The 21,454-nt window shown below is 47.4% G+C and overlaps 1 protein-coding gene across 1 annotated transcript in view; it reads left to right on the plus strand.

Moving 5' to 3' along the window:
- STK33 (serine/threonine kinase 33) overlaps window positions 1-16,095 on the plus strand; it is a 41,697-nt gene extending 25,602 nt beyond the window's left edge. Inside the window, exons 3-13 of the mRNA XM_075838187.1 lie at window positions 57-170; window positions 345-449; window positions 938-1,076; window positions 4,174-4,262; window positions 5,338-5,425; window positions 5,877-5,952; window positions 9,711-9,823; window positions 11,385-11,470; window positions 12,066-12,284; window positions 13,525-13,608; window positions 14,747-16,095. Of these exons, the coding sequence (XP_075694302.1) occupies window positions 57-170; window positions 345-449; window positions 938-1,076; window positions 4,174-4,262; window positions 5,338-5,425; window positions 5,877-5,952; window positions 9,711-9,823; window positions 11,385-11,470; window positions 12,066-12,284; window positions 13,525-13,608; window positions 14,747-14,929 (1,296 nt within the window). The 3' untranslated portion in view covers window positions 14,930-16,095. The remainder of the gene's footprint in view (window positions 1-56; window positions 171-344; window positions 450-937; window positions 1,077-4,173; window positions 4,263-5,337; window positions 5,426-5,876; window positions 5,953-9,710; window positions 9,824-11,384; window positions 11,471-12,065; window positions 12,285-13,524; window positions 13,609-14,746) is intronic.
- Window positions 16,096-21,454: the final 5,359 nt, after the last annotated feature.

Genomic DNA, 21,454 nt, shown 5'->3' on the forward strand with positions numbered 1-21,454 from the left:
AGTGACTCTATTGTAGATTATATCCTTATAAATTTACTGTAATTTTTGTGTTCTAGCAAATTTATACCTTCGGTAAGAAGCTGGGGCAGGGAAGCTTTGGAGTGGTCATTGAAGCCACTCACAGGGAGACCGGCAAGAAGTGGGCGATTAAAAAGGTTCACAGAGAAAAGGTAAAACATTTGTGTTCTTTAAGACAAATTTGGAACCAGAGAAATTCATACGGACTCTACATCTCCCATCATGCACAGCACCCCCCCCCCTCCTCTCTAATGGTGTCAGCAATAACCCCACTTCTGTGTATCCCTGACGTATGCTCCGTTCTGTGACTCTTTCCGTTTTCTTAGGCCGGGAGCTCTGCTGTCAAACTGCTGGAACGGGAAGTGTCCATTTTGAAGAGGGTGAATCACGATCACATCATCCACCTGGAGGAAGTGTTCGAGACTCCCAAGGTGTGTGGCCCTTGTCTCGTCAGTAGAACTGGGTGAATATTTCGGATAAACAGGACGGGAGTGTTCTTATCGGGGGCAGAGTCGCCCTTCATACGTACTGGGGGGAAAATTAGCTTTTAACTCCAGTCACCTCCGGAGCTGCCTTCACAATCCTTCACACTGCTACTTCAAGTTTACGATCTCTGTCCTGACTCAGGGGCCTCGCTGCTTCTGTGACTGACCCCACTCTGCTGCGTGGCACTGCGGGAGATGAAGATTTCCATCCAACTACCGTAACCTTTGGTGTGAACACTACACCCCCCCCCCCCCCCCCCCCGCATGCTTCTTATAGTTAGAAGACAAGCAGGGGGGGCAGCCGGGAGATAAGTAACCCCATAGCTGGAGTATCTGACAGGAAACCGCAGTACTAGAAATGCAGCTCTGGATGTGACTGGAGCATAAGATGACTGTATCCGGAGGTGATCTAGTATTTGATGTTTGCTTTTCAGCGGGTGTATCTGGTCATGGAGCTCTGTGAAGGGGGAGAGCTGCGGGAGATCCTGCATCGGAGGAAGCGCTTGTTGGAGAGTGAAACAAGACACGTCATTCACAGCTTAGCGGTCGCCATCGCCTATCTTCACAAGAAAGGTAAGGAGCGCTGCTGCTGAGGGGTGCAGTTCTGCCAGGTTGGCTGTAGACCTGAGGTTTAGTAGTCAGTCGGCAATATCCTGTCCATGGGGCCTGATTGTCCAGCGACGTCTCCTATTCTGGAAATGATCGGACTGGTTAGATTTTTACCTTTCTGTTTGTTTCCCAGAGATCAGCAGCACCAGATGTGTGTTTTGGCCACTTATCCACGTTCTGCTGGTTGTTATTGGAAACCGTGGATGTTTCTGACAACAACTTTGAATTATTGGAGCCCACCTAATAGTCTCCAGACGGGGGGGGGTTAAAAATGACAGGGAAATAGATTCATGTAATTTAAAAAAAAACACGAAGTGCAGCAAAAATCGTGGCACTAAAGGTTTATATGACGCCCGCTGTGACCCACATCATTGAGGGCCCTGGCTGCATAACGAGGCGGATGGATCATTGGAGAGCCTGGGAGAGGACGGCCCGCTGTGGAAGTGCTAGACATTTACGTTTTGGTTTCTGGGAAGTTGTGAAGCCACCAAAACGTGACTAACAAACAGCGGGACAGACGAGAAGTAAAGGATAATAGAAGTTATTGGGGATCGTTGATTTTAGCAGCTTTTTTAGGTGTCCTGCTTCCGGAGTATGCAGTGAAACCACAATGAAACAATGTATCAAAACTGGTGCAAGGAAAAGTGGAATAGTGGCAACCAATCAAATTCCATCTGTTATTTCTCAGAGGCCAAATGGTTGCGATCAACAACTACACCGTTTTCTTTGTACCAGTTTTGATCTCTCCCCCTTTATATTTATTTCCACAAATAATGAGGGTGCAACAACTTCAACAATGATTGACCTGGTGTACACTGGCGCCCTCTGCTGGTATATATGGAGTGCTGCATAAACTGCGCTATTGTGTGTTTTTTGTTTTTTTTATATATTAAATGTAGATCATTAACGCATATGAATATATATTGATCACCCTTAAAGTGCCACTCTCATGAAACCATGGCCATAGTCTAGTATCCTAAACCTCTGTATTTTCATTTTACAATTGGTTGTTCGTTAAAGCAATTGTACACCTCTTATCATTTTGAAAGTTTATATGTAGAATTAATCTACGTAAACAGTTGAGCCACTTTCTAATTACATTACTTCTATTCTACTGACTTTACATCCTGTGTTATACTCCAGAGCTGCACTCACTATTCTGCAGGTGGAGTCACTGTGTACATACATTACATTACTTATCCTGTACTGATCCGGAGTTATATCCTGTATTATACTCCAGAGCTGCACTCACTATTCTGCTGGTGGAGTCACTGTGTACATACATTACTTATCCTGTACTGATCCTGAGTTATATCCTGTATTATGCTCCAGAGCTGCACTCACTATTCTGCTGGTGGAGTCACTGTGTACATACATTACTTATCCTGTACTGATCCTGAGTTACATCCTGTATTATACTCCAGAGCTGCACTCACTATTCTGCTGGTGGAGTCACTGTGTACATACATTACATTACTTATCCTGTACTGATCCTGAGTTATATCCTGTATTATACTCCAGAGCTGCACTCACTATTCTGCTGGTGGAGTCACTGTGTACATACATTACATTACTTATCCTGTACTGATCCTGAGTTACATCCTGTATTATACTCCAGAGCTGCACTCACTATTCTGCTGGTGGAGTCACTGTGTACATACATTACATTACTTATCCTGTACTGATCCTGAGTTATATCCTGTATTATACTCCAGAGCTGCACTCACTATTCTGCTGGTGGAGTCACTGTGTACATACATTACATTACTTATCCTGTACTGATCCTGAGTTACATCCTGTATTATACTCCAGAGCTGCACTCACTATTCTGCAGGTGGAGTCACTGTGTACATACATTACATTACTTATCCTGTACTGATCCTGAGTTATATCCTGTATTATACTCCAGAGCTGCACTCACTATTCTGCTGGTGGAGTCACTGTGTACATACATTACATTACTTATCCTGTACTGATCCTGAGTTACATCCTGTATTATACTCCAGAGCTGCACTCACTATTCTGCTGGTGGAGTCACTGTGTACATACATTACATTACTTCTCCTGTACTGATCCGGAGTTATATCCTGTATTATACTCCAGAGCTGCACTCACTATTCTGCTGGTGGAGTCACTTTGTACATATATTACTTATCCTGTACTGATCCTGAGTTATATCCTGTATTATACTCCAGAGCTGTACTCACTATTCTGCTGGTGGAGTCACTGTGTACATACATTACATTACTTATCCTGTACTGATCCTGAGTTATATCCTGTATTATACTCCAGAGCTGCACTCACTATTCTGCTGGTGGAGTCACTGTGTACATACATTACTTATCCTGTACTGATCCTGAGTTACATCCTGTATTATACTCCAGAGCTGCACTCACTATTCTGCTGGTGGAGTCACTGTGTACATACATTACATTACTTATCCTGTACTGATCCTGTGTTACATCCTGTATTATGCTCCAGAGCTGCACTCACTATTCTGCTGGTGGAGTCACTGTGTACATACATTACTGATCCTGAGTTATATCCTGTATTATACTCCAGAGCTGCACTCACTATTCTGCTGGTGGAGTCACTGTGTACATACATTACTTATCCTGTACTGATCCTGAGTTATATCCTGTATTATACTCCAGAGCTGCACTCACTATTCTGCTGGTGGAGTCACTGTGTACATACATTACATTACTTATCCTGTACTGATCCTGAGTTACATCCTGTATTATACTCCAGAGCTGCACTCACTATTCTGCTGGCAGTTATTGAAAACAGTCAGCAAGCTTGTGGACAAACTCGCCAAAAAAATTGCTGATCTCCTATAAATGGGGGGGGGGGGGGGGGGGGCGCAGTTAGATTCTATTGCATTAGATGTCTGTACAGTGCTGGGTGTAAAGATGGCACTTCCTAGATTACGACTCACCAGAGCGAGCTCTATGCAGACACTGAACAAGCAGGCTTTAATTTTTAAGAAGCATCTTGTACTTGTACGTTGTGCAGACACGGTTTGCATCCCTGGAAATATCTTATTTGCTCCATTTTACAGACATCGTCCACCGGGATCTGAAATTAGAAAACATTTTAGTACAGAGCGGTGACCGAGCAGAAGGTGAAGTGATGATGCTGAACATCAAGGTACGGCCTGTGTGATCTGTTCTTTATGCCATTTGTTAGGGTTTCCTTTAAAGGTCAGGTTCCAATCACAACCTGAAGGGGGCGACAGCGTAACAAAACCACAGAAATATTTTTTAATGACTTCTGCTAATAGTTTGTTTTAGGCACCTGCTAAGAGCATAACGGAGACCCTATAATTCAGGGGCAAGTTTTCTCTACATTAGATGACTGTACAGAGCCTGGTGTGAAGGCGACACTGTCCTGAACCGAGCAGAATGCAAATCACCAGAGCAAGCTTTGTGCAGGCATTGAACAAGCAGAGAATGCTGGGAGATTTCAGCTGTGAGGTCTGCAGAATAGTGAGCGCAGCTCTGGAGTATAATACAGGATGTAACTCAGGATCCGTACAGGATAAATAATGTAATGTATGTACACAGTGACTCCACCAGCAGAATAGTGAGTGCAGCTCTGGAGTATAATACAGGATGTAATTCAGGATCAGTACAGGATAAGTAATGTATGTACACAGTGACTCCACCAACAGAGCAATGAGTGCAGCTCTGGAGTATAATACAGGATGTAACTCAGGATCAGTACAGGATAAGTAATGTAATGTATGTACACAGTGACTCCACCAGCAGAATAGTGAGTGCAGCTCTGGAGTATAATACAGGATGTAATTCAGGATCAGTAAGGGATAAGTAATGTATGTACACAGTGACTCCACCAGCAGAATAGTGAGTGCAGCTCTGGAGTATAATACAGGATGTAACTCAGGATCAGTACAGGATAAGTAATGTAATGTATGTACACAGTGACTCCACCAGCAGAATAGTGAGTGCAGCTCTGGAGTATAATACAGGACATAACTCTGGATAAGTAATGTAATTGAAGTATCACAAGTTTCCCATGTTGCCATTTTCTGTCTAATGCTCGGCCGTTAGTGATACATTTTGTTGTGGTTCTCTACTCCAGTTAACAGATGGGCTCTGATTGGGTGACACCCCCCCCCCCCCCCCACTACTATTACATCCACAACCTCCTATACAGCTGGGATACAAATTAACTGCTGTGACTCATTTTACTCGTTGATTAGGTGACAGATTTTGGTCTTGCGGTACAGAAAGGTGGAGTTGGCAGTGAGAACATGCTGCAGTCCACGTGTGGGACCCCGGTGTACATGGGTAAGAGCGCAGGGACGGCTGCTTAGAGTTAATCTATTGCATGTAATCAGTCGGGATCGTTTCTTATAGGGCCCCTGTGTAGCTGGAGTTACGTGGTGCGGCCGGCCCGGCTTCCCTCCATGTTCAGTCTTGGTTGATGTTTTGCAGGATCAGCAGCCGCCACATCAAACATTTAAAACGGGATCTTATAAATACCTCGGCATTGTGCCCCGGCTGCTGCCGCAGTCACTTCCAACAATTAAAACGTCACCTATCATCTCGCTATTTCTCCAGTCATCACTTTGGGGGAGGGGAACACGGACTGAACAAGTCTGTACATAATTCATCTCCACATCTGTCGCCCGGGGCTCATCGGGGAATAAATGAGACCCCATCAGCTAATTTGTTGCTCCTCGTGTTTAAGCATTTATAATGATTTCTGTGTTATTCGTGTTTATCCTTTTACCGGCAGCTCCCGAAGTTATCAACGCCCACGACTACAGTCAGCAGTGCGACATCTGGAGCATCGGGGTCATCATGTTTCTGCTGTAAGTAGACGGACGGCTCCTCTCTAGGATGAAGCACTGACCACCTTGTCTCTAGATAGTGGGGTGTCACTTTTGCCTCCATCAAATTTCCGGCACCCCTTCATTACCAAATGCGATGTGACCCCCACCCCCCCCTCCACCATTAATTTCAACCTTCTACCCCTTCCTAAGGAAGGCCGTGCACCCTTCTTTGTAGAGTTCTGTCCGCCTCTTCTCTATAGCATGCCCTGCACCCCTTCCCTGTGGCGTGCCACGTGGACCCTCCCCTTCCCTGTGGCGTGCCACGTGGACCCTCCCCTTCCCTGTGGCGTGCCGCGTGGACCCTCCTCTTCCCTGTGGCGTGCCGCGTGGACCCTCCCCTTCCCTGTGGCGTGCCGCGTGGACCCTCCCCTTCCCTGTGGCGTGCCGCGTGGACCCTCCCCTTCCCTGTGGCGTGCCGCGTGGACCCTCCCCTTCCCTGTGGCGTGCCGCGTGGACCCTCCCCTTCCCTGTGGCGTGCCGCGTGGACCCTCCCCTTCCCTGTGGCGTGCCGCGTGGACCCTCCCCTTCCCTGTGGCGTGCCGCGTGGACCCTCCCCTTCCCTGTGGCGTGCCGCGTGGACCCTCCCCTTCCCTGTGGCGTGCCGCGTGGACCCTCCCCTTCCCTGTGGCGTGCCGCGTGGACCCTCCCCTTCCCTGTGGCGTGCCGCGTGGACCCTCCCCTTCCCTGTGGCGTGCCGCGTGGACCCTCCCCTTCCCTGTGGCGTGCCGCGTGGACCCTCCCCTTCCCTGTGGCGTGCCGCGTGGACCCTCCCCTTCCCTGTGGCGTGCCGCGTGGACCCTCCCCTTCCCTGTGGCGTGCCGCGTGGACCCTCCCCTTCCCTGTGGCGTGCCGCGTGGACCCTCCCCTTCCCTGTGGCGTGCCGCGTGGACCCTCCCCTTCCCTGTGGCGTGCCGCGTGGACCCTCCCCTTCCCTGTGGCGTGCCGCGTGGACCCTCCCCTTCCCTGTGGCGTGCCGCGTGGACCCTCCCCTTCCCTGTGGCGTGCCGCGTGGACCCTCCCCTTGCCTGTGGCGTGCCGCGTGGACCCTCCCCTTGCCTGTGGCGTGCCGCGTGGACCCTCCCCTTGCCTGTGGCGTGCCGCGTGGACCCTCCCCTTGCCTGTGGCGTGCCGCGTGGACCCTCCCCTTGCCTGTGGCGTGCTGCGTGGACCCTCCCCTCGCCTGTGGCGTGCCGCGTGGACCCTCCCCTCCCCTTGCCTGTGGCGTGCCGCGTGGACCCTCCCCTCCCCTTGCCTGTGGCGTGCCGCGTGGACCCTCCCCTCCCCTTGCCTGTGGCGTGCCGCGTGGACCCTCCCTCCCCTTGCCTGTGGCGTGCCGCGTGGACCCTCCCTCCCCTTGCCTGTGGCGTGCCGCGTGGACCCTCCCTCCCCTTGCCTGTGGCGTGCCGCGTGGCCCCTCCCCTTCCCTGTGGCGTGCCGTCCTCCCCCCTTCTGTATAGGGGGACACCGCTTTCTGCTCAGAGGGGGTGCAGGATGGAAGGATTTGCCCCCTCATATAGAATGTAATTTATTCCTTTCTCCATAACATGTGATTCCTCCGTCACCTATTGGAGCCAGGATTATCGCGGAGACGTGAGGCACAGAAGACCCCCTGCCCCCCAGCTTATTGGTACATCCCATACAATATCCATATGTACAGATAACGGGGCGGGGGAGCCGTAGTTTGTCCCATGTCAGCAGCAGTGGATTGTGGGATATATTTGTAGAATGAGACTTCTCCGCGCTCAGAATAATTTGTGCGTCCTGGAGTTTAATTTGGAATCGTCGTCCTGTCGTTTTATTTCCAGAACCGCAGTTTCAATTAAAATCCCCCCTGATAAGTCTCGTAGTCGCGGCGTTGTCATCGGTGATGGATATTTTTTTATTATTATTATTTTTTTAACACCCAGATCATAGCGTAAAAACAAGACATAAATCGTGGCGCAATTCTCTGCTCCCTCAAGTGACTAATTGTGGTTTTCATTATTCTGCCTATAATATCTTTATACGTCTGCAAAACAAATAAAAAGAATTTGCATTTTGATGAGGATCATTATGTAACGTGCGTTCACTGACAGTTGTGAAATTGGGTTACACGCAACGACGGAGTAATTGACTGCCGGAAAAATACGCCATTTATTAGTCAATAAAGTTAATCAGAAGAGCGACACCAACAGGCCGGCCCTGTGCGCTGCAGGGAAGTTGTATAGTGTATGTGCTAGGCGACGTTCACACTCGTTATTGGGGCCGCTCGGAATCTCGGTCGTAGATTCTGTCAAATTTGAGGGGAAAAATAGTGCTGTGTGCAGCAAGAGAAAACGAAGGACGCCGCGACGTACCCGGCAGACCCAATTGTAAGTCAGGGCACCGCTCTTATCCCACGCACGATGGATCCAGCAGAGCGCCGCGGCCTCCGTGATGAACAAAGCCTTACAGGGGGAAACCACAACCCCCATCTCTTTATACTTAGAAGGGCCGCCCTCTGTTACCGCCACGTTCTCTTAGACGCTGCCGCTCCCCGCCATTATATGGATGTCCTAGAACTGCAGCTCCTGAGGTAAGAGCTGATCAGTAGCTGCCGGAGGACCCGTGTTTGGCTCTGTTCACACTTATGTTTGCGTCATAAAGTTCATAGATGTCTAAACCTGTCGAGCGTCTGCAGTGGCTCCGGAGGAATCACATTAGTTACAATCGACGTCCAGTGGACAAAACCCGAACAGGGAAGAATTGTCCGGCCTTTCCTACTGTAGAGAGGTTTCTGCTGGTGTTGTGGGAGCTGCGGACCCCCGCGCTGATTAGGAGCTCGCGCCGCGGAGCCCCGCGCTGATTAGGAGCTCGCGCCGCGGAGCCCCGCGCTGATTAGGAGCTCGCGCCGCGGAGCCCCGCGCTGATTAGGAGCTCGCGCCGCGGAGCCCCGCGCTGATTAGGAGCTCGCGCCGCGGAGCCCCGCGCTGATTAGGAGCTCGCGCCGCGGAGCCCCGCGCTGATTAGGAGCTCGCGCCGCGGACCCACGCGCTGATTAGGTGCTCGCGCCGCGGACCCACGCGCTGATTAGGAGCGCGCGCCGCGGAGCCCCGCACTGATCAGGAGCGCGCGTTCCCATGGGTGTTTTTCCGCAGCAGTTTTTAAAAACGGCCGCGTAAAAAAAACGCCTCTTAAAAAAAGTGCATGTCACTTCTGGAGCAGTTTGTCATCGAATTAATAGAAAAACAGCTTAAAAAAAACAACCTGTTTTTGATTTGCCGTGTGAACAAAGCCTTAATGAGGAAAGCCACAAGGGCGACGAATGTTGCACCAGTCATCACTAGACGAGGGAGTAGTAACAATTTCTAGAACTGTTCCTTTAAGAGTAACAATAATGGCGTTTAAAACCGGAAGAAGACGACATAATGCTTCACGTAGTAGTGGTGCGCCGAGAACCGCGAGGCTTGTACGAGTTGTACGACCAAAAACTGTGGCAAAATTGCAGCAAGACCACGTAAAACGGCGTGTGGTTTGGCTGCGCAGCTACCGCGATGTGTACGGGCAGCAAGAATAGATCATGTCTTCTCTAGTAAAAAAAAACACAAAGTTTTCCTGTTTGGGGAGGGGGGGGAGGGGTGACTCTGACTCGTGGGGTGGGGGGGCGGGTGGATCTCGCTGTGGATGACCCCGCTCCTTCCAGGTAATAACCGCGGGGTCCTCTGACAGAGCTACAATTCTCCTCGGTCACCTTCTATTTTCTCGCCGTTTGTTCGCAGGTTGTCCGGGGATCCGCCATTTATGGGAAGTTCAGAAGACAAACTTTTTGAACTCATAAAGCGGGGGGAATTAAACTTCTCGTCTTCAGTGTGGCAGTCGGTGAGCGAGGCGGGTGAGTGCCCACACACAATGCCGAGCGCTTGTTTACATCCTCTAAAGACCGGACCAGCGTGTCACCGAGAAAAGGCTTTTATTAGCGGTGAGAAGCCCCGGCTGGACCGCGCTCCGGCGGCCGCCGCAAATAAAGAGCCTTTTAGCAGCCGACACGCCGGGGCAGAGCGGCCATTGTTCTGCTGACATGGAGTTTACTTAGGAAAGGTTCCGCTATTGATCGCTTACATTAACCCCGCGTCTCCGCTCGGCTTATGTATTATCTAATATCACAGAGCGGGAATAGTGCGGGTCTAAAGCCTGCTCCTCCTGCGCAGGGGCTCGCATGCACTTACTGGAAACCAAAGACAAACCTCACCCCCCCAGGCTTGTCAGGATATCTGTGGAGCGCTATTACATGTGCAAACGACGAGGGGACTCCGCACAGAACGGCCGCCCCAGCTCCATTTATTCCCAGAATTCAACAATTTGGCTAAAAGAGAAAAATGTTGTTTAGTAGCGACACAATCTCCTGTAAACAAAGCGCAAAGGCCAAAAACATTATTCTCTGCAGAACTTTTTGTTCTACAATTTCCCAGTATACTTTTATGTATCAATTCCTCACGCTTTTCAAGATCTCTGCTTGCTGCCATTCATTAGGAACCTTCGGTGTTTACTTTCAGTGGCTAATAACCTGTCCTGAGTGCTGGACACAGCTGCACGGTTCGTTACAGGACAGAGCTCTGATAACTGGACTGTAAAGAGACATGAACATGACATGGACCGAAATCCATGGAAAGTAAACCACGAAGTTACCTATTAATTGTCAGCAAGCGGAGATCTTGAGAACGGAGTAGATTTAATTATACAAAAAATTATATTTGCTAAAACCAGAATATTCCTTTAATCACTGTATGAGAGGTTTTGCATCTTTCAAAATAGTGTTAAGATCTCTGCTTGCTGTCGATTTAAACAAGAATGTTTTCATTCACTGAGCCTAAAAAAAAAAACGCCCTGATCTAATACTCACAGCTGAATGTTGCAGGGACCCCTGGTATAGATTTATCAGTGGGGTCCAGGACCCGTAGGCTCCGCCTCCTTACACCGGTATTATTTGTATACTCCATGGAGAGTAGTCATTTCTGTAATACCCTTCCCCCTCCCCCGACTCTTTTACGATCTTCTGATTACGGCCCCTTCACTTTACGTTCTTTCCCTACCTTTAGCGCGTACTTCGGTGAAGCTCCCGTCGTACGTGTTGCAGATGTGTCCATAAAACCCCATTAGCCCGACAGTGCCCCCTGCTGGTATACGTCAGTACATCGAAGTATACGACAGCGGATTAGACCGCACTATGCCACACAACAGAATAACGTAAAAAACAACTTTACCGCACGACATAAGAACATTGGGTGATGGACGCCACTGAGGGGCAGAAGTCACAGGAATCCGTGTAACGTAGATGTAGTTGGCGCTTTAATAGCGGTTCCCGCCGTATGTCAGACGTTGCAATAACGGGATATGAAGGGGAATGAACTCCGACTCAATCTGTATATCTTTTTTTTTTCCCGCTTTTCTTCCAGCCAAAGATGTTCTACAGAAACTCCTGAGAGTGGATCCCGCGGACCGGATCACCGCTAACGAGCTGCTGGACAATCCCTGGATCACAGTAGGTGCCGAGCGTGAAAGGAAGGAGCGCAGCGTCGAAATAAAGTTACATATAAGGCTTCGTTCACATCTGCCAAAGGGCTCCGTTCCGTCAGAGCTTTCGGTCGGAACAGAGCGCTGACGGACACAAACGGAAACCATAGAATTTATTGCAATGGTGACGGATCCGGTGCCCATGGTTTCTGTTTGTCTCTGATGTGTAAGAGTTCCAGCGTTTTGATACCGGAGTCGACTGCACTGATGATTGTCAAAACAACCGAGACAAACGAAAATCATCGACACCGGATCCGTCACCACTGCAATAAATTCTATGGTTTCCGTTTGTGTTTGTCAGCGCTCTGTTCTGACCAAAAGCTCTGACCGAAGCCACAGACACCCCCCAACAACACCCCCCCCCACCCCCATAACGGATCTGCACCAGATTCCGGAACACAATCTTCAAACTCATTTTTATTGTGATCTTGAATCGCAGCTGCGTGAAGAGTCAGGTACCGGGGAAACCGTTCATCTGGACAATCCGGCATCTTCTGGACTATTGAATGTTTTCCCTCCGTCCTCTCGCTGCTTCATTTATCTTCTCCCCGTCTGTCTCTTAGGGGAACACCAGCAGTGTCCAGAGGCCGTCCAATGTGCTGGAAATGATGAAGACGTGGAGGAACAGCCTGGACAACGATGACCATCTAGACGGAGATCCAAACGGCCTCGCGGGAGCCGCCATGACGGACGCAGCCGAGGACCGGAACAGCCCAGCCAGCAGCAACGGAACGTCCGAGACCGACAGCTGCAACAGCAAACCGTCCACGCCGACCAAACCGGTATACAGCAAAGACCGCTCACCCACCTGTGTATTCTGGCCTCTGGGGGGGCCCTCCTCCCCTCTCTATTCTGGCCTCTGGGGGGGCCCTCCTCCCCTCTCTATTCTGGCCTCTGGGGGGGCCCTCCTCCCCTCTCTATTCTGGCCTCTGGGGGGGCCCTCCTCCCCTCTCTATTCTGGCCTCTGGGGGCTCTCCCTCCCCCCGTATCCTCCGATTTACATCACAAGCGCAGTCTTTCCACGTGATATTGCGGCGGTTAAGCCCAGCGCGGTCCCGCGGTGAGTGATTGGTTTTCTTCATCGGCCCATAAAGTCTTCGTTTTATTGATATTTGCAGTTTATTGAAGAATTGAATATTTATCTTCGTCGTTTATCGTAGCGACGTTTTCACTGTCTCTTTAGTGGACGGTAAATGTCAGCTCTGACTTATATACGCGCCGGCTGCAGAACGGAGTCGCAGCTTCTCGTAATGCGCTTCTTTGTTTCATTTTATGGGGGGGGGGGGGGCGCATGAACTCTCTTTATAACACAAAGGAAGGACGACGTTTAACCTGATATAACAAAGAAACAAACACGGCGCCACATAGTGTGAATAAGCCCAATCAGACAGTCAGAGTATGACGAATGGATGCTTACCACAGCTGGATAGGTCAATCACTTCGAAAAAGATGTAGATCGTGAAGAGCGCTGCTGCCGAAATCCCAAACGGTCACACCAAGTGTAACCGTACAATATTGGCAATTTTGAGGTAGAAAAAAGAGGGATGTAACCACGGCGCTGCTACTCAATGAGGATGCAGAAATTAATGATAGTATTTATTAATAAGAAGGCTACGCGTTTCAATGCCGCACCGGCATCTTCCTCAGGCCAACTACGTTTAACCTGAGAGATTCTGGGCAATGCTCATTGTTATGGCTGCGTAATCGCCTCTGTGCCCCCGAATTCATCACATTCTCTATAAGGGGAAGGTCTCTGTGCGGCGCCTGGCGGAGGACCGGCCGGGGTCCTGTGTGCACCAGCGCTTATGTACATGCAGTTTCCATTCCTCTCCATAAGACTGGAGCTGCCCTATAATTCCTCGACCCCTGTGTTGGGCTCTCGGGTTGAACATCATTGTGACGGCCATTGTTTCCCTTCTCTTCTGTGTGTATGATTTATAACAGAGCTGCTGCAGCTTCTATTGTGTGATATAATTCACTGCGTCCCCCGCCGCTCACAAACCTTCATTTCATTCATTTCAGGTCGGGAAGAAGAAGCTTCTCTCCTGTTCTCTACCAAACGGAACCGTCCTGAAGAAGAACGCAAGTCCCAAGACCTCGAATGCAGTAAGTAGAGGAAGAAACGCTCAAAATCCAGTCACACTCTAGAACCTCTACTGTAAGAGCAGTCACACTATGGAGCCTCTACTGTAAGAGCAGTCACACTATGGAACCTCTACTGTAAGATCAGTCACACTATGGAACCCTCTACTGTAAGAGCGGTCACACTATGGAACCTCTACTGTAAGATCGGTCACACTATGGAACCTCTACTGTAAGAGCAGTCACACTATGGAGCCTCTACTGTAAGAGCAGTCACACTATGGACCCTCTACTGTAAGAGCAGTCACACTATGGACCCTCTACTGTAAGAGCAGTCACACTATGGACCCTCTACTGTAAGAGCGGTCACACTATGGAACCTCTACTGTAAGAGCGGTCACACTATGGAACCTCTACTGTAAGAGCAGTCACACTATGGAACCTCTACTGTAAGATCAGTCACACTATGGAGCCTCTACTGTAAGAGCAGTCACACTATGGAACCTCTACTGTAAGAGCAGTCACACTATGGAACCTCTACTGTAAGAGCAGTCACACTATGGACCCTCTACTGTAAGAGCGGTCACACTATGGAGCCTCTACTGTAAGAGCGGTCACACTATGGAGCCTCTACTGTAAGAGCGGTCACACTATGGACCCTCTACTGTAAGAGCAGTCACACTATGGAACCTCTACTGTAAGAGCAGTCACACTATGTAACCTCTACTGTAAGAGCAGTCACACTATGGAACCTCTACTGTAAGAGCAGTCACACTATGGAGCCTCTACTGTAAGAGCAGTCACACTATGGAGCCTCTACTGTAAGAGCAGTCACACTATGGAGCCTCTACTGTAAGAGCAGTCACACTATGGAACCTCTACTGTAAGAGCAGTCACACTATGGAGCCTCTACTGTAAGATCAGTCACACTATGTAACCTCTACTGTAAGAGCAGTCACACTATGGAGCCTCTACTGTAAGATCAGTCACACTATGGACCTCTGGTTAACTAGATAGACTTTGGTCTGTTTTTTTTGTCAGATGCACCAGATTTTAGAGACCACCAGGAATCAGATATAATTGAGAAGTAAAACTGTGGGTGTAAAATATTCATTTTAATCTTTATTTTTATATAATCCTTTCTCTCTTGTCCTGTCTTCAGCCAGCAGAAAGAAAAATCTCTCCAAAGTCCAAGCCCAGGCGGCTACAAGACAGTCAGAACCATTCCCTGTCACAGACCACAAGAGTGACCCCCGGAAGAATCGGCATGAACTCTAGTCACAGCCTGGGACAGAGAGTGTCCCCCGGACCCCCGAGCACCTCCCGGATGAAAAAGACATTGTGATATCAAACTAACAATAGGAGATCCTCGTGCCAAAATAATACTGGACCAACTCCACCAGCCGGAGTAGACGCAGGAGATTGCGTTCCGGCGTCGCCACTAAGTGTAAATGACAAATTTGCGTAACTGCAAAGGAAATCCAGCAACGTCTCCACCGGAGCCGCGCGCTGGGCCCTTTACATGCAATGACTTTAGGGATTATAAGGCCGAGACCCCATGTGGCCTTTTATAGTATCTTAGAGCCCGTTTCTGAGGTGCGGTTCTGTCCTTGACCCTTAACCATAACTTATCACCTTAAAGGAGACCGAGTAGACGAACACCTCCGATCATAGAGGAAATACAGGAATAAAAGATGGACGCTGCCGTCTGGTCGTGTGGCCCGGGACCGGGGACGTAGAGGAGGAAACTGCAGTCAACGAGCAGAAGGTAAAAACAAGTGTCTAGTGCCGGAGGCTTCAGAAGAAAAAAAACGTAGAGGAGGCGACGCAACCGCAGCTTCAAGAACGAGACGTCCTCTCACTTCGTCTTTGTACTTTCTTTCGATGCGGCCGGCGCCAGAAGACGCCTGTGATTTTGCCTCCTGCGCGGAAAATCCTCCATAAAAGCGTTGGGTCTGTAGAGCGCCAAGATCCGAGGACGTCTCCCAGCACAGAATTGTATAAAATCTCTGAATGGAATCACAAGATCCGGTTCTGGTAAAGTTGCAGTAGGGCGCTGCGTTGGCACACTGTCACACAACGCTCCAGAAGAAGTCTGACAAATGTGCAACCGTGACAGTCACCGCCATTATCCACGCAGAGGGCCGGCAGGTACAACTTTGTGTCTCATCCCACGTTGCCTCACCCTCTGCGACCCCCGTCCTATCCCGGTCCCGGTCGTCATTCAGCTCAGTCATTTTTAATTCTTCATGTTCTGTAACATGTGACCCGTTTACCCTCAGAATCTTGAGAAGTGACCAGATTTAAAGAGTTTTATTTTTTCCATTTTAAATGGCCCGAATCCTACAGACTTCCTACGTTTTTGCTGCTAAAATGGTGTTAAGTGAAATCTGATTAGTGAGCGCTGAGCGCGCCCGTGTTGTGTGCGTCCGACCTCCGACTCCACAATCCGCTTCACATTAATGTGTTAACTCTACAGATTTTCTTTTCCCATTAAAGACTTGAGTCGTCTTCCCGCTGATGTGAAGTTTATATGAAGCAACTGCGCGATTAGTGACTCCTAAATGCTCAGCCTGGAAACTTTATATGGGAGTTTTCAATTTCCCTTAAAGGGGTTCTCTGCCTATATTTTGCCATAACATCTGATGAAGAGGGCAGGAACGGAGGGAGCCTGAGCTCTGACAAGGCGTCTGCTCTCCGCCTTGAGCTGAAGACAGTCTGGTTGCTCGGAATGTGTTGCCTGATAACAGCCTGTAGTTGTTACAATGTATCACTGGCAACCAGACTGTTCTGACATGTTCAGCAAGAAGCTGAAGTGGCACCAAAAGTAGATCAAGCAGCCGGGCAGCGGTCACCGGCCATTCCTTAGGCTGCATTATTAATAAGATTCTAGGCAGAGAACCTCCTTAAAGGATTTTTCCCACAAACTATCTCAATCCCTCATATAGGTGGTAAGTGTGTGATTGCTGGGAACCCCACCGATCACTAGAGTCCCCCGTTCCTCTTCAGTTGTTGGGTGGTGCTGCAATCAGCTATGCAACCTTCATAAAGTCTATGGGGCTGATGGAAAGAGTCGAGTGTTGGTCTCCGCCAGCCACATAGACATTCAAACTCCTCAGTGCGGCTGGGGGGAACCCCTGTTCTAGTGATCGTGGGGCCCCCAGTGATCATACATTTATCACTTAAGTGAGAACTCTGGATGTTTGGTTTAGAAAACCCATCTTCATATTAGGAAATCTATGTTTATAGATAGAAAGACCCCCGTTCTGGATCCCCATCTATAAGAGCCCCGTTCTGGACCCCCATCTATAAGAGCCCCGTTCTGGACCCCCATCTGTAAGAGCCCCGTTCTGGACCCCCATCTGTAAGAGCCCCGTTCTGGACCCCCATCTGTAAGAGCCCCGTTCTGGACCCCCATCTGTAAGAGCCCCGTTCTGGACCCCCATCTATAAGAGCCCCGTTCTGGACCCCCATCTATAAGAGCCCCCTTTCCGTACCCCCAGCTATAAGCCAGAATGGAAATCGGCTCCAAAGAACGTTTCTCGCTCTGTAGGATCCGTCACGTCTGCTCTTCCCAATGATTTCAATCTGCATTTCTCCTACTGTATCGCTGACCGAGGATTCTCTGCACTGATACATGGTAACAAGGCTTCAGCTACGTCAGCAGAACTAGATCAGGATGGGTGTTCAGGCTCTTCATGTAATCAAGAATGCTCCAATTCACTGACAGCAAGCACAACTCTTCAGGAATGGGAACAAAGTGTGTTGCAGCCGCCACTTGGCAGTTTATGAAGGTCTCGTTATACACATTACAGTTGTTAAATATCGTTTGTCTTGGCCGCGCCGTCGCCCCGCAATCTAATGAAGTCTTTTTCTTGGTCGGCCGTGAAGTCGGCGGCGGCTGCGCAGGCAGATGGTATTTTTTCACGGCAGGACAATCAATCTCTTAATGACGTTTCTTATTTTAAACTACTTTGTATTCAGGACTTTTGCAATTATAATAAATGAGTTCATTTAAACTTCAAATCAATCAGCAATTTCACCAGAGGAAGAAAGAAATGTAAGTACCAATTAAGAATGAAGAAGTGATCGCCATCGTCTTCCACAATATTAATGTGATGTGATGGGGGTGTCAGCGGCCGCCGAACATCACAGCTCTGCTACATGGGATGTGAAGAAGATGTGACGCTCTGTCACGACAGCCACGCTAATGTCACCATCAGGGGGGGGCCGCGTCCTGGACTTCATTACTCAATTCCTTCTGCCTAAAAGGTCCTACGCTTCCCTGGGGGGGGGTATTGCCCCCACTTTAGTTACAGACCTATTGAGGACCGAGAATACAGCAGTGAGAATACGCTCCTAAAGTTTGTGAACGGTTCCCTGTTCTAGAAGAAAACACTGGGGCAAGTGGAAAACTCCGGTCAATGTTCTGTAAGTGAAGCCTCACGCGTTTCCCACCCAAGTGAGTGACGACACATTATCAGTGGGGGGCGCAATGGCCGGGACCCTTCTAATTGCTAGGAGGGGGCAGTATGGACCCTCTGGAGCGCTGCAACCCCTGCATTTATCTCTGCACATGGCCACTGCCTCCACCACCGTCGCTTCATTTATTATCAGTCGGGGTCCCAATAATCAGACCCCCCAGGATAAAGAAGTGATGGGGACAGGGGTGTTGCTATAAGAGGTACAGAGGAAGCAGCCAGGCCCTGGAGTCTGAGGGGGCCCCTATGCCACATAAGCAGACACCAGTATTATAAATGGGACATGGTGGGGGGGGGGGGGTCTACGGGGGTCTAGTACAGATTTTGTACTGGGGCCCAAGAGCTGCAAGTTACGCCTTTTTGTGTTTCAATTCCTCATCATTTTCACAATCTCCGCTTGCTACCAGTGAACAGGAACGTTCTTGTTTATGTTCAGAGGCCGCATAGCTGATCAGACCTTATACTTCCCACAGCAGAAAGTTTGTTACAATTGTATCCAATCATCTGAGAAACAAAAAGTGGATGGAAACATGGTTTACACCCAGAAGCTCAGAACCTGCCCAGCCTAATAAGTCTGACAGCTAAAGGTTTGTTACTATGTATCAGTCTAGACAATCCTCTGCTAGATAAACACAGCAGCAACACACATCTCTGTGTCCTGTTTTGCTACAATGTATCAGTGCAGATAAAATGTATATGTCTGGAGTCCAGGATGTTTAAAAGCGAATCAAAATGTCACCGAGGACTTTACCTTCGAGACTTGTACAGTAGCTTTGTTCATCCTGTACCTCCTGGTTCATAAATAGAATTGACAGAATTACAGGGGAGACTGATTGATATATTTTACCTGCACTGATACATTGCAACAAATTGCAGTCTGGCGTTATTGCAGGATTGTATTCCATCATGGGAAACTTTTTTCCACTGTATCGATGGCTCTGACATGGAGCAGCATCTGGCAGTCCGAATAAAACATAACGGTAGATTTGGTTTTGACTTATCGTAACAGCGGAGATTGAGAAACGGTTAAATACGGAGTCAATTGGATAAAACCGCCGTGGCCGCTCACAGTTCATGGTTACCTGGAGGGGAAAATGCTCTGCAGTAATCGCAGGCGACAGCTGTTAATGGGGCAACACCAGATTCTGCCCCCGGGGACGGCCCAGGCCCTGTAGCTGCCGACCGTGACTGAACCCGGCGGGAAGAGGAAATGTTTAACATGAAGACAGAGCAGCCGCCACCGCAGGGTATTTGGGAACTCCGTTACGTAACGCTTGTGGGATCTGCAGCAAGGAAATTCTTCAGCTCTTCCCTTCCCTATGGGTCCAATGACTTATAACATCTCAGTAACTGGAGCCGAAGAACCATTAACAATATAAAAAAATTTATTATATCAATCCAAACCTTGTACACAGGAATGGAACTCATTGCCCTCTGCGACCTTGTAGAGTAAAAACTTCCAGAACTTGTTTTCCTTATAGAATATGTCTTCAATATCGTCAGTTTGGAAAACTTATTGTAGCCAATGGCCAGAACGCAGATCCTATCACGAGCCACGGCCTTATATAATAAAGTGAATGTCGGCCATAAAGCATTATTTTTTTTAAATCTTTACCCATTATAGAAATAGACAAACAAAATAATTCTACCTCCTGCAGCCATCACCTGAGGGAGCAGAAAACCTTACTGCAAACTGTAACATAGACATCAACAGTATGAAGTAAACCACTGAGCACCCCCTATATACAAGAAAATAACTACTATAATACTGCCCCCTATATACAAGAATATAACTACTATAATACTGCCCCTATATACAAAAATATAACTACTATAATACTGCCCCTATATACAAGAATATAACTACTATAATACTGCCCCTATATACAAGAATATAACTACTATAATACTGCTCCTATATACAAGAATATAACTACTATAATACTGCTCCCTATATACAAGAATATAACTACTATAATACTGCCCCTATATACAAGAATATAACTACTATAATACTGCTCCCTATATACAAGAATATAACTACTATAATACTGCCCCTATATACAAGAATATAACTACTATAATACTGCCCCTATATACAAGAATATAACTACTATAATACTGCCCCTATATACAAGAATATAACTACTATAATACTGCCCCTATATACAAGAATATAACTACTATAATACTGCCCCCTATATACAAGAATATAACTACTATAATACTGCCCCTATATACAAGAATATAACTACTATAATACTGCTCCTATATACAAGAATATAACGACTATAATACTGCTCCCTATATACAAGAATATAACTACTATAATACTGCTCCAATATACAGGAATATAACTACTATAATACTGCCTCCTATATACAAGAATATAACTACTATAATACTGCCCCCTATATACAAGAAAATAACTACTATAATACTGCCCCTATATACAAGAATATAACTACTATAATACTGCTCCTATATACAAGAATATAACTACTATAATACTGCCCCTATATACAAGAATATAACTACTATAATACTGCCTCCTATATACAAGAATATAACTACTATAATACTGCTCCCTATATACAAGAATATAATTACTATAATACTGCCCCCTATATACAAGAATATAACTACTATAATACTGCCCCTATATACAAGAATATAACTACTATAATACTGCCCCCTACATACAAGAATATAACTACTGTAATACTGCCCCTATATACAAGAATATAACTACTATAATACTGCCCCCTATATACAAGAATATAACTACTATAATACTGCCCCTATATACAAGAATATAACTACTATAATACTGCCCCTATATACAAGAAAATAACTACTATAATACTGCCCCTATATACAAGAATATAACTACTATAATACTGCCCCTATATACAAGAATATAACTACTATAATACTGCCCCTATATACAAGAATATAACTACTATAATACTGCCCCTATATACAAGAATATAACTACTATAATACTGCCCCCTATATACAAGAATATAACTACTATAAATACTGCTCCCTCTATACAAGAATATAACTACTATAATACTGCCCCCTATATACAAGAATATAACTACTATAATACTGCTCATATATACAAGAATATAACTACTATAATACTACCCCTATATACAAGAATATAACTACTATAATACTGCCCCTATATACAAGAATATAACTACTATAATACTGCTCCTATATACAAGAATATAACTACTATAATACTGACCCCTATATACAAGAATATAACTACTGTAATACTGACCCTATATACAAGAATATAACTACTATAATACTGCTCCTATATACAAGAATATAACTACTATAATCCTGCCCTATATACAAGAATATAACTACTA

Source organism: Rhinoderma darwinii, chromosome 9, assembly GCF_050947455.1.
Source record: "Rhinoderma darwinii isolate aRhiDar2 chromosome 9, aRhiDar2.hap1, whole genome shotgun sequence".
Taxonomy (NCBI): Eukaryota; Metazoa; Chordata; class Amphibia; order Anura; family Rhinodermatidae; genus Rhinoderma; species Rhinoderma darwinii.